Genomic DNA, 14,195 nt, shown 5'->3' with positions numbered 1-14,195 from the left:
TGCCACTTGCCGGCTCGCTTCAGTTCCGAAATTTAACTTTCAATTATCGGAAAAAAGCTAGAAAGAAGTCCCGGAAAAGGTCGAACATAGTACAATTGGCAGATGGCGTGACAGCTTTAGCTCAGCTCTACGCTCTATACTCTCATAGAGCACGCTCTTTCAATCAATGACAGCGCGCGTTATATCCGAACTTTATTATAATTGAATATATGCACATTAATATACCTTAAATCCAAGATCAGTCTCTTTTTACTACTAGCTTGAACGGAAACACTCAACGGATTGATAATATCCGGAGGAGAGAATATTTCCTCGAAGCGATTGTCACATAAGAGCTCCGGAACAGCCTCAGTAACAAAACCCGGATCTGCCGATTCCTTGAATTATTTCAAAAAAACACTTAAAGACATAATTAATTCGCCAAGCCTTTTTTGATTTGTAAATATATTTCTATTTAATTTCCATGCTTATATATGTAGTTGTTAGATTTTTTAGTGTTTTTTAATACATTTTGTGATATTGTTAAGCGCCTAGAGCAAGTAGTGATATAGACGCTTTATGAATAAAGTTATTATTAGTTATTATTATTATTTTAGGGCGGATGAATTGTTCTTCTAATGGTGAGGTGGCAGCGTAGAAATAAAGGGAATCCTATAACCGTCCCTGATAACGCTCAAGATAAAATTTGGTGCTCCGATGGAATGCTAAAACGGAATGGATTTGATCAACTTCCCTTTTACAGAAATCTGTGGGACATCGGAGTCATAGCTGCCACTAGCACCTGGTGATTCAAGCTCGCAATTCTCAGAATCTTGGACAAGACCTTGACATGAAAGATATTCCGAATCAAACAAAGGGTTTATAACAGATACGTCACTCTTACTTTGTTCGTCGACGAATGAATTTTTTAGTCATCCACTATCAAGATTACCTTTAGCGGAACCTGAACAAGCAGTCTGGTTACATTCGGACCTCCAATGACCAAATTTACCACAAGCGAAACAATTGGGCACGCCAGGAACCCAGATGAAGCTCTTTGGCTCGGTGGAGTGAAACGTGAACTTGAAGGGCGGAAAACTGAGGAAACTTGCTTAGTCTTTCTCAGCTCTCTCTTCGGCGCGACGTATCTTCTTTCCGTCATCTTCATCTTCTGCCAACTCGTGCTAAGAATTTTCTTCGAACATTTTCCAGCCAAATTGAGATTCATCTGCTAATAAAATTAACTTCCGTCTATTTGCGAGGAGTAACGTACCTTCTAATAACGACTCCTTAGCTTTCTTCACTGCATTCGTTTCGAGGTATGCCTTCGCTTCGTCTAAGGAATCCTGCGGTTTTAAATAAAAACATGTATTGAATTTCGTTTCTTTTGCGCTTAAAGGACTGCAGTTCTTCTCTTCTTCACTTCTTGATTTGTCTAAGTTGTTCGTCAGCAGCTTCGGCGTTACCTCTATTTAAATTTTCGGCAGAATCGGTTTCTAATTTAGAAATTTGAGTCAGCAATACTCTATTGTTCTCGGCTAAAGAATTGCCGATAAAATCTTGTACTTCTTTTGGGAAATGGCAAACTGCTATCGAGTAAATACAGAAGACTCAATAAAGAAAGTGCTCAATTTTCCCGCGAAACGCCTAAATATATGAAAATCATATATGTGCACTGCGTTTGAGGAAACAACCACTTCTATCCGTGCACATATATGATTTTCGTATATTTACAGTCATTATTCACCGCTTGGAAGGTTTATTTGGATCCAACATAACAATCGCAGAGGTCATGAGTTCAAATCCCGTACGGGCCTGAATTTCTTCCAGGTCTTATTTCAACCACTAGTTTAGTGGTGTTCATAACTCTTTGTGAAAATAAATCTGCAAAGAAACTTATTTTGGTCTATTTGTCGTTTTTTATTATTATTATTATCTTTTAAAAATTTTTCTTTTCAAGCCAGATTGACAATAACAGCCCATTCTCTCTCTCTGCATGAGAATCCGCGCAATAATATGCTGTAAGCGTACTGCTGGACACAATATGTCCCTTACATGATATATCACAACTCGAACAGCCTTCCTCACAGTATGCCCCGAGCTCGCAACAAGACCAAAAACATTTCTCTATTTCAAAATGTAGTACGCAACATCCGATTTAATGATTAGGAAACAATCGAAACACTCAAAATTGGTTTTAAATTACCGAAAAGCTAAATATCTTGAGCTATTCGAAAAAAACACTGAGCTGTTGCCAGCAGAAGAAAATATTTTTAAGCGGATATGCTTGTCATAAGTGAAATTGCTAATAAAAAAATGTTTGTGAACATAATAGCATGATAGATGAAATAAAGTTAACTTATTCAAAAGAAATTGGTAAATCTTAAGGCTCTCTTTGGAAGGATGAATCGATTAAATCTTCTGTAGTTCCTATCTCTTGTTCCCTGTGCTCTTTTCATCTTACATGAATCGTCAACGCCAACCCACGCGAATGGTCAGATTGATATTCAAAATACCACACATAAGAAAAGCTTGTCTATGAAACATATTCATTCTGCATTCTGAAAAGATATGAATGAGCCACCATCAGCAGAGAGTACGATCTTAGGACACAATTTTTAAAACCTCAAAGCACACAAAATGTACCAGTTACCTCTCACAATTACAAAGAAATGTTATACTAACGATCAGCATCTTTTCCGGAGGCGAAACCAGACACCAAGTCATTTCAGAGCGTCATGAAACTGAGCCAGACAAATTATTGACGACAACTGATAACTCGTCAACAAAAAGTCGGAAACTGACTTCAAACTAAAGCAAGCTACCACAATTTTTGTTAAAGTGGGGGTTGTAAGGGATGTCCGCTTGTAGAATGCCTTTTACATACATTTATAATGAAACTGCATGCAAGTAGTTCGCTTTCTTTTTTCTCAACGTTTTATTTAGTTGTCTCGGCGTAGGAAAGTTGAGTCAGAGATAAGGATTTACCCCATATTAATTTTAAGCCCTGTTCCTCTCGCTAGTACTACAAAGCAAGAAAATAATCTTTTGCTGCAAAGTCCATTGCGCTTGTGGCTTTGCTCAAATTCACTATTCCTTGTCATTGGTTTAGAAACATCTCGCCACCTTCTCAGCCAATCAAATGGGAAAGTGAGAAAAATTCTGAGATGGACACTCGCTTGAGTTTGTTTCAGATCTCATGGGCTTTTTGTGTTCCTTAGTCACCACTCTTTGGTCAACGCTCACAGTTATGGTATGCAGGACCTGAATAGTGTATGATCTAATTGGTGATCGAGTTCTTTGTGGCTCATTAGCAAAGCATCCGAACGCGAGACCAGAAGCACTAAGACTCAAATCTTTGAGGGGGGATTTTCTCTCGACAGCCTCCGAATTGTTCGGTGCCACAAGCTTATGAAACTTTAATTAATCTTTCACCCATTGTTAGTTATTAGCCGTTGCGACTATTTCACAAACATTATTTAACAATAGGTAGAGAGTACTTTGATCCGCGATTAACACTCCGGATTGTTTATTTCTTTCCTCGAGGTGCCCTCTTCTATTCGCTCTCTCATCTTTTGAGTACATAATATTTAAACTGTTCATAAACTTGGCAAAATAAATTCTGCAGATAAAAGCAATGCAAATGATCGGCTATTATTTAACAAAGCTGACTTAAAGGATATCATCGTGGGAGAGTCAGAGTTGGTTGCAGTCAAACGCATAGCACGTAAATCGTCTGTTCGGCAGTATAGCAGTCGAAACATCGCGATCAATACACGATTGATTAATCTGACTCCTAAATCCTAAGACAAGCGATTGAATGTTCATTTATCTTTTTTTTTTTAATTTTTAAATTTTTTATATATTTACAATCGATACGATTGATCGTTGAGATTATCTCATAAACCCCCTCTTGGCTAATCTGACGTTGTTTCGGATTAAGCGCACTAAGGATCTTCCCGATACTCGAAAAAGCTTTAGGTACAACTCCTACCGTATGTCTCATCATCAGAGTACATCGTATGCATCACTTTCATAACCTTGGCTAGAATCAAGAGATTTGACAGACTCGTCATGCAATTAAAAACTATTCAATAAAGTATATGTGAGTTGTGGTAAATATTTACCATACTGCCTCACGGATTGGTAAGTATTCATCACTTTCACCTTCATTAGGGTGAATTATGCTCTTCGAATATACCAACCGAGAACTAGAAATCTGCTTAAGTCAGTGCTGAGAAAAATGATCGGAAAAGCGATTTACTCTCATCAGTTGGTTGGAGATAAATAGTACTCGCGATCATCTCCGAGACTCTTGATCGGTGAGTACAAGTGCAGAGACTGTTTATCACATGCGATCTATTTCCACTACAGGACACCTCGTTGAATTATTCCATCCACTTAAAACATGAAGTTAAATTTAGGAATTTAGTACGTGATATGCAGCAAATAAACTGTTTAAACTAACGATTAAAATATTTAATTGCATGGTGAACAACACAGCCAACGGCTCTTCTTTTTGGGGGGCGGGGAACAATCCAATTTGGACATTTTTCAGCGAAAAATAAAATAAAAGCATCCGGTATGTTTATCTAAAGTTAAACTAATTAAAAAGTTATTTCGAAAATATCATTGAATTGTAAATAAAAAGAAGGATACTAAAGCAAATGATATTGGGACGCACGGCATTTTGAACTCTCTCTTTCGAGAAGGATGGATCGAAAAAGTCTTCTGCAGACATTTGCGCTGTCGTACCTCCTGTTCTTTCAGGTTGTGATCGGCACAGATGAACCAAGCGAAAGTGTAAGTTACTTAAAGCCATTTAAAAATTATTGACTTTTGTAGAAACGTTTTTGAGTCAGGCACAAATGTAACTTCGTAAATCGAGTCGTGATAAGAACGGGCTGTTCGGATCAACATGTGGCGAGCAATTATTTCAAAACTGTATGAAAGTTTGCTGATTTTAGGGAGTTCACCCGCGACGATTTCTTTTTTTCAGTTATTATTAACAAGTCAAATATACAAAGTTCATACACCGCAGTTACATAGTTATTCGTCTCCTGGAGAAGTGATTCGTCGATCACAAGTCATCCAAGGAGTGTCTCTTAGGTTTCTTCAGAGTGTGACATGTAAAGTCGTAATTAGATGTTTTACAATTTCAGGAGATGAGGAAGAAGTGCTGTCCAGTAACAGCAGGCCCAGCAGGTCGAGATGGATTACCGGGACGAGATGGAGCACCAGGACGGGATGGACTACCGGGACGGGATGGTGCACCTGGACCCAAGGGGGACGTGGGACCACCAGGGCCAGAGGGAATCCAAGGAGAGCCTGGGACCCAAAGGAGATGGAAACAGTGTTCTTGGAACCACATCAATTCTGACACTGATAATGGACGAGTTCTGGTATGTATGCCGAGAAGGCAAATATTTGGTGCTCACTCTTAAAGTAGAGAAAGGTGGAGGGGAATATATAGCAGTCACCATTGTCAAGATTGAACAGGAAGACGAGAAGTGAGGTATCTGCTGTATCAATGCATCTAACAAATGTTTTGAACTTTTCCTTTCAAGGAATGCCCGTTTACCAAGGCTGCCTCAAACACATCCCTCCGGGTTGTTTACATGGGCAACCTTCACATCTACGATTGCACAAAGTGTTGCATGAGATGGTTTTTGACTTTCAACGACATCGAATGCATGGCTCCCGCTGCTATTGATGCTGTTGTGTACCAGAGTGTCGACCTAAATATTCCTCGCCCCGCCAACATAGAAGGCTACTGCACAGGAATCGCCAAAGGCCTGGTGCGTGTTGGCTTGCACGTCGGTCAGTGCCATGGTTTCGGTATTTCCAACGCCTACACCGGCTGGAATTCAGTAAGCAAGATCATTATTGAGGAGATTGAGCCCCCTGTTGCTTAAATATGCAGCGGTGCTCTTCCACCAAGGCGTATAGTTCTTGATTTATTATAGGGACAGTCAAATATTAAAATTGTAACTGGGCAGTAGCTAGGCTCGCTGAATTAAAGGTGTCTTGACTGTAATGGGTGGAACTCGTGACAAAATATGGAAATAAACCTGCGAAGAAACTAACTTTTGGTCGATGTATTCTGCTTATCATTTTTTTTAAAACATAGCTGTACAATGGGAAATATTTCTTTTTGGGAAGATGTAGACATTATTGCTCATTTTCCCACTTTGCATGACAATCCGCAGTGTTATAAGTATCTGGCGTCCTCATGTAGGCGTAACTTGATTGAATAATGTAACGTAACCAATTCGGGAGGAAACGTATCCCTTTGGTTCATAGAATAACATTTCTCCCAATAAAGCCGTGGCCAAATGGTTTATCAGACAGAATATTGAAAATAAAACGAGCTAAAAGTTTTCTATCTGACTCCGCTATCACATGTCCACTCGAGTTTATTCAATTGAACATATTACAGACGTAGGCTACTGCGCGGGAATCAGTAAGGGCCTGGGGTGTGTTGGCTTGCACGTCGGTTAGTTCCATGGTTATGGCATTTTCAATGCCTTCACCGGCTGGAATTCAGTCAGTAAAATCATCATTAAAGAACTTGAGCCGCCAGTTTTTTTGATTACCAGTACTTTTTCCGCCCAAGCGCATACTTCATGATTCATTATGAAGGCAGTTAATGTTCTATTATAACTGGGATAGTTAGGTACACTGAACTAACACGCTTCGTCTCATGAGAACATGTGAAAATGAATCTGCGAAGAAAGTTATTTTGCCTATCTAATTTATATTTATTTTTCTATTTTTTTTTTTCAAGCGAGATTGACAATAACTGCCCATTTTCCCTCTTAGGATGACAATCCGCGCAGAAACGCGCTGTAGGTGCATTGCTGGACGCAATATGTCCCTTACATGATAAATCACAGTATGCCCCAAGCTCGCAACAAGACCAAAAACATTTCTCTATTTTAAAATGTGGTACGCAACATCCGATTTAATGATTGAGAACAATCACCAAAACACTCAAAATTGGTTTTGAATCACCGAAAAACTGAATATCTTGATCTATCTGACCAAAAAAACATCGAGCAGTTGCCAGCAGAAAAAAAAAGATTTAAGCGGATGTGTTTGTTTAAAGGGAAAGTACTAATAAAAAATGTTTGCGAGCATAATAGCATGATAGATGAAACTTATTCAAAAGAAATTAGTAAAGCTCTCTTAGGAAGGATGGATCGATCAAAAATCTGTAGTCCCTATCTCCTGTTCACTTTACTCTTTTCATCTTACACAAATCGTCAACACCAGCCCAGGGGAATGGAAACAATCCATCAAAAGGAATGGTCAGATTGATAGAAATACCACAGATAAGAAAAGCTTATCTATGAAACATATTCATTCTGCATTTCGAAAAGATATTTTTGAGCCGCCATTAACAGAGAGTAAGATTTTAGCATACAGTTTTTAAAAACCTCAAAGCACACAAAATATACCAATTACCTCTCACAGACACAAAATAAAAATGTTATACTAACGATCAGCATCTTTTACCGAGGCGAAACCAGACACCAAGCCACCTCAGAGCGTCATGAAACTGAGCCAAACAAATTTTTGACGACACCTGATAACTCGTCAACAAAAAGTCGGAAACTGACTTAATACTAAAGCAAGCTACCACAATTTGTGTTAATATGGGGGTTGTAGGGAATGTACGCTTGTAGAAAGTCTATTACATACATCTATGATAAAACTGCGTGCTCTATCGGCAGATAGTTCGCTCTCTTTTTTCTTTTGTCTCGGCGTAGAAAAGTTGAGTCAGAGACAAGGATATATCCGATATTAATGTTAAGCCCTGTTCTTCTTGCTAGAAGTACTGCAAAATAATCTCTTGCTGCAAAGTCCATTGCAGTTGTGTCTTTGCTTCTATTCCTTGTCATTGGCTTAGAAACATCTCGCCACCTTCTCAGCCAATCAAATGGGAAAGTGAGAAAAATTCCGAGGCGGTCAAAGTGTAGTTCGTTTCAGATCTCATGGGCTTTTTGTGTACCTCTGTCACCACCCTTTGTTCAATGACCATAGTTATGGTATGCAGGATCTGACTAGTGTATGATCTAATTGGTGATCGAGTTCTTTGTGGCTCATTGGCAAAGCATCCGAACGCGAGACCAGAGTCACTAAGACTCAAATCTTCGAGGGGGTAATTTCTCTTGACAGCCTCCGAAATGTTACGCGCCACAAGCTCATGAAACTTTAATTATTCTTTCAACCATAGTTTGTTATTAGCCCTTGCAGTCATTTCACAAACACTCCTGAATTGATCTCGGCCAGAACTGGTTTTGTTTAACAATAGGTAGAGAGTTCTTTCATCCGCGATTAACACTCTAGATTGTATATTTCTTTCCTCGAGGTGCCCTCTTTTTTTCGCTCTCTCATCTTTTGAATACATAATATTTAAACTGTTCATAAACTTGACAAAATAAATGCGGCAGATAAAAGCAATGCAAATGATTAGCTATTATTTAACAAAGCTGACTTAAGGGAAGTCATCGTGGGAGAGTCAGTGTTTGTCGCAGTCAAACGCATAGCACGCGACTAGACCCCCCTTGGCTAATTGGACCTTCTTTCGGATTAAGCACACTCGTATGTATCATTTTCATCACCTTGGCTAGATTGGACAGATTTGTCAGAATCATCATGGAATTGAAAATTATTCAATAAAGTAGATGTGAGTTGTGGTGAATATTTACCTTACCGCCTCGTGGCTTAGTAAGTATTCACCACTTTCACCTTTATTATGGTCAATTTTGCTCTTCGAATATACCAACCGAGAACTAGAAATTTACTTAAGTCAGTGCTGAGAAAAACGATCGGAAAAGCGATTTACTCTCATCGGTTGGTTGGAGATAAATAGTACTCGCGAACATCTCCGAGACTCCTGATCGGTGCGTACAAATGCAGAGACTGTTTATCACATGCGATCTAGCTCCACTACAGGACACCTCGTAGAATTCTTCCATCCCCTTAAACCGTTAATTTCATTTTGGAATTTAGCGATCCAATTTTCGCATTTTCGGCGAAAAAAATTAAAAATAAGCAGATCTGTTTGTCAAGAGTGAAAGTAATCAGCCGCTTGTAGTGCTCGCGACAATCTCCGAGACCTGTGGGGGCGTGCTGCGTCAGGCATCCTTTCATCGAAAAAAGACATTGTTAGACAATCCCTCTATGAGGCCTTCAACTCAGTTACTAAGTTATTACAATCAGAAAAGATCAGTGCGTTCATGTGTAGAGGCTGTTTATTACGAAACGAACTACAGAGGAAAATGAGTTGAGTAGCAGGTCTAGAATGGGTCTGTTGCCACAAAAACACGCATCAAAAACTCGTTGCACTCTTTTCAATCGTTTGAGATTAATTAGCATATGACCATAATAATAATAATCATAATCAATTAAACTACCGACAAATATTTATTTGCGTGGTGATTCGGCATGTGCAAAAGACCAGCGATCTATATTGAATCACACTTCGCGGATATTATTATATCCACCTTAACCATTGATCTGGACTTTTCAATTCACTTCGTGATGCGCGGCAAAGAAACTGTTTAAACTAACGACAAAAAAAAATTGCATTGTCAGCAAACACTCTTCACCAATTTTTAGTTACAAACAAATTCGGAATCTCGATCTGTCTTACAATCCAACTTTTTTATTTTTCTGCGAAAAAGATAAAAAATAAGTCAGCAGATCTGTTTGTCAAGAGTGAAAGTAATCAGCTGCTTGTAGTGCTCGTGACCATCTCTGAGACCTGTGTTGTGAAAAACAAATTCTATTTTATGGGCGTGCTGCGTCAGACGTTCTTTTATCGAAAATTCATTGTTAAACAATCCCTCTATGAGGCCTTCAACTCATTTACTAAGTTATTACAATCAGAAAAGATCAGTGCGCACATATGTAAAGGCTGTTTATTACGAAACGAACTACAGAGGAAAATGAGTTGAGTAGCAGGTCTAGAATGGGTCTGTTGCCACAAAAACACGCATCAAAAACTCGTTGCACTCTTTTCAATCGTTTGAGATTAATTAGCATATGACCATAATAATAATAATCATAATCAATTAAACTACCGACAAATATTTATTTGCGTGGTGATTCGGCATGTGCAAAAGACCAGCGATCTATATTGAATCACACTTCGCGGATATTATTATATCCACCTTAACCATTGATCTGGACTTTTCAATTCACTTCGTGATGCGCGGCAAAGAAACTGTTTAAACTAACGACAAAAAAAAAATTGCATTGTCAGCAAACACTCTTCACCAATTTTTAGTTACAAACAAATTCGGAATCTCGATCTGTCTTACAATCCAACTTTTTTATTTTTCGGCGAAAAAGATAAAAAATAAGTCAGCAGATCTGTTTGTCAAGAGTGAAAGTAATCAGCTGCTTGTAGTGCTCGTGACCATCTCTGAGACCTGTGTTGTGAAAAACAAATTCTATTTTATGGGCGTGCTGCGTCAGACGTTCTTTTATCGAAAAGTCATTGTTAAACAATCCCTCTATGAGGCCTTCAACTCATTTACTAAGTTATTACAATCAGAAAAGATCAGTGCGCACATATGTAAAGGCTGTTTATTACGAAACGAACTACAGAGGAAAATGAGTTGAGTAGCAGGTCTAGAATGGGTCTGTTGCCACAAAAGCACGCATCAAAAACTCGTTGCACTCTTTTCAATCGTTTGAGATTAATTAGCATATGACCATAATAATAATAATAATAATAATCAATTAAACTACCGACAAATATTTATTTGCGTGGTGATTCGGCATGTGCAAAGACCGGCGATCTATATTGAATCACGCTTCGCGGATATTATTATATCCATTTTAACCATTAATTTAAACTTTTCAATTCACTTCGTGATGCGCGGCAAATAAACTGTTTAAACTATCGACAAAAAAAAATTGCATTGTCAACAAACACTCTTCACCAATTTTTAGCTACAAACAAATTCGGAATCTCGATCTGTCTTACAATCCAACTTTTTCTATTTTTCGGCGAAAAAGATAAAAAATAATTAAGCAGATCTGTTTGTCAAGAGTGAAAGTAATCAGCTGCTTGTACTGCTCGCGACCATCTCCGAGACAGCCACTTTGCACTCTCGAAAAGAATCGTACCTGTTTTGTGAAAAACAGATTCTATTTTATGGGGCGTGCTGCGTCAGGCATCCTTTCATCGAAAAAGACATTGTTAAACAATCCCTCTATGAGGCCTTCAACTTAGTTTATAAGTTATTACAATTAGAAAACATCAGTACGTACATGTGTAGAGGCTGTTTATTTCAAAACGAACTACAAGGAAAATTGAGTTGAGTAGCAGGTCTAGAATGGGTCTGTTGCCACAAAAGCACGCATCAAAAACTCGTTGCACTCTTTTCAATCGTTAAAGATTAATTAGCATATGACGATAATGATAATGATAATAATAATTAAAATGGTAATCAATTAAACAACCGACAAATATTTATTGCATAGTGATGCAGCTTGTGCAAAGACGAGCGATCTATATTGAATCACGCTTCGTGGATATATTTTATCCACCTTAAGTCATTAACTAATAGCAAATATTTAATTGCATGATCTACAACATGGCCAACACCTCTTCTTTTTTGAAAGGGGAGGTGCTTAGGAACAAATGCAATGTCGCGATCCGTCCGACAATCCATTTTGGACATGCTTTAGCGAAAAAAAAAGCAGGTATGTTTATCTAAAGTTGAACTAATTAAAAAGTTATTTCGAAAATATCATTTAATTGTTAATGAAAAGAGGTATACTAAAACAAATGATATTGAGACGCAAGTTATTTTGAACTATCTGCTTCGAGAAGGATGGATCGAAAAAATCTTCTGCAGATGTTTGTGCTGTCGTACCTCCTGTTTTTTCAGGTTGTGATCGGCATAGATGAACTAGAGGAAAGTGTAAGTTACTTAAAGCCATGTAAAGTATTCATTTTCGTAGAAACGTTTTTGAGTCAGGCACAAATTTAACTTCGACAATCGAGTCGTGATAAGAACGGGCTGTTCGGATCAGGATGTGGCAAGCAATTCTGTCAAAACTGTATCAAAATTTCCCCTTTTGTTGGGAGTTCACTTGTGAGGACTTATTTTTTCAGGTGTTATGAACAGGTCAAATATACAAACTTGATACACCGCAATTACAAAGTTACAGAGTTATTCGTCTCCTGGAGAAGTGATCGTCGATCACAAGTCATCCAAGGAGAGACTCTTAACGTAATTTGATGTTTTACAATTGCAGGAGATGAGGCGCAATGGCTGCCCAGTAATAGCAGGCCCAGCAGGTCGAGATGGATTACCGGGACGAGATGGAGCAACAGGACGAGATGGACTACCGGGACGGGATGGTGCACCTGGACCAAAGGGGGAAGTGGGACCACCAGGGCCAGCGGGAATCGAAGGAGAGCCTGGGAACCAAAGGAGATGGAAACAGTGTTTTTGGAACCACATCAATTCTGAGACTGATAATGGAAAAGTTCTGGTATGTATTCCGGGAAGGCAAATAGTTGGTGCTCGCTCTAACAGTAGAGAAAGGTGGAGGGGGATATATAGCTGTCACCATTGTTAAGTTGAACAGGAAGACGAAAAAAAGAGATATTTACTGCATCAATGCATCTAATAAAATGTTTTAAATATTTTCTTTTAAGGAATGCCCGTTCACCAAGGCTGCCTCAAACACATACCTCCGTGTTGTTCACATGGGCAACCTTCGCATCATGGGTTGCACAAACTGTTGCATGAGATGGTTTTTAACCTTCGACGGCGTCGAATGCAAGGATCCCGCTGCTATTGATGCTATTGTCTACCAGGGTATCGACCTGAATATCGTCCGCCCCGCCAACGTAGAAGGCTACTGCACAGGAATCGCCAAAGGCCTGGTGCGTGTTGGCTTGCACGTCGGTCGGTGCCATGATTTTCACGCCGATTACGACGCCTTAACCGGCTGGATTTCAGTAACCAGGCTCATTATTGAGGAGATTGAGCCCCCTGTTGTTTAAATAGGCAGCAGTGCTCTTTCCATCCAATAGTTCTTGATTTATCATAGGGGCAGTCGAATGTTGAATTGTAACCGCCGGCTAGTTAGGCTCACTGTATTAAGGGTGTCTTAACTGTATTGGGTGGAACTCATAACAAAATGTGGAAATAAACCTGCGAAGAAACTTACTTTTGGTTCATGTGTTCTTTTTATTATTTGATTAAAACATAGCTGTACATTGGGAAAAATTTTCTCTTTGGGAAGATGTAGACATTATTACTAATTTTCCTACATTGCATGACAATCCGCGGTGTTATACGTATGTGGTGTCCTCATGTAGGCGTAAATTGATTGAATAAATGTGACGTAATGGATTCGGGAGGAAATGTATCCCTTCCGTTCATAGAATAACATTTCTCTCAATAAAGCCGTGGCCAAATGATTTATCAGACAGAATATTGAACATAAAACGAGCTGAGAGTATTCTATGTAACTTCGCTATCACATATCCACTCAAGTTTACTCAGTTGCCATAACACATTGCTGATGTTTGCAAGTAAAACCTTCAAAGTGAAAGTCCTCTGATAAATTTCCTCGTTTTCAGAATAAAATACATTATTGGATGGAGTGAGAGAGACTGCCTCACTGTGTATAATTACGACTGCAAGCTAAATTAAACAAAATTAGGAAGCAAATGATGCCATATCGGATTTTGCCATAGTTTCAAGTTGTCCCTGATACTCTTAAAATACTTAAGTTCCTTGCTTTAGGTTTACTCTCTCATCGAATTTCTTATTTTATGAGTACCTCATAATTCCTACTTTCAAAACCTTGGTCAAGAAGGTTCGGCAAATATAGTCAAATATTACAAAGTGGGTAGAGGTGGATACCTTACGGCTTGGTAAATATAGACCACTTTCACTGAAACTAGAGTGAGGAGTTATTTTTTGAATATACCTCACAAGAACAAAAACATTAGTCTATTTCTGTCGGTGTAAGAAAAATTATAGGAAAACAAACTCTTGATTAGGCATCTCTGAAATAGCCAATCAGCGCGCGCTAAAAGCACCATACCTGCGTGGTACACACAAACAAATTTCATCTAACAGTTCGAGCCGCCCCACGCGTTCTTTTATCCAAAAACATTGTTAAAAATCCCTCTTTGAGGCCTTCTACCCCGTAAATAAGTGTTTACAATT

General features: G+C 38.8%; 2 protein-coding genes across 2 annotated transcripts; both read left to right on the top strand.

Moving 5' to 3' along the window:
* Positions 1 to 4,667: 4,667 nt before the first annotated feature.
* On the top strand, positions 4,668 to 6,053 carry LOC131786252 (collagen triple helix repeat-containing protein 1-like). Its single transcript, XM_066164305.1, has 3 exons — positions 4,668 to 4,782; positions 5,142 to 5,381; positions 5,547 to 6,053. Exons 1-3 carry the CDS (start codon positions 4,693 to 4,695, stop codon positions 5,892 to 5,894), a joined length of 678 nt encoding a protein of 225 aa, XP_066020402.1. The 5' UTR covers positions 4,668 to 4,692; the 3' UTR covers positions 5,895 to 6,053.
* Positions 6,054 to 11,832: 5,779 nt separating this feature from the next.
* Positions 11,833 to 13,184, top strand: LOC131773477 (collagen triple helix repeat-containing protein 1-like). Its single transcript, XM_059089448.2, has 3 exons — positions 11,833 to 11,924; positions 12,262 to 12,501; positions 12,668 to 13,184. Exons 1-3 carry the CDS (start codon positions 11,835 to 11,837, stop codon positions 13,016 to 13,018), a joined length of 681 nt encoding a protein of 226 aa, XP_058945431.1. The 5' UTR covers positions 11,833 to 11,834; the 3' UTR covers positions 13,019 to 13,184.
* The last annotated feature ends 1,011 nt before the right edge of the window (positions 13,185 to 14,195 follow it).

Source organism: Pocillopora verrucosa, chromosome 3 (assembly GCF_036669915.1).
Source record: "Pocillopora verrucosa isolate sample1 chromosome 3, ASM3666991v2, whole genome shotgun sequence".
Taxonomy (NCBI): domain Eukaryota; kingdom Metazoa; phylum Cnidaria; class Anthozoa; order Scleractinia; family Pocilloporidae; genus Pocillopora; species Pocillopora verrucosa.
This window is presented reverse-complemented; position numbering and strand designations above follow the sequence as displayed.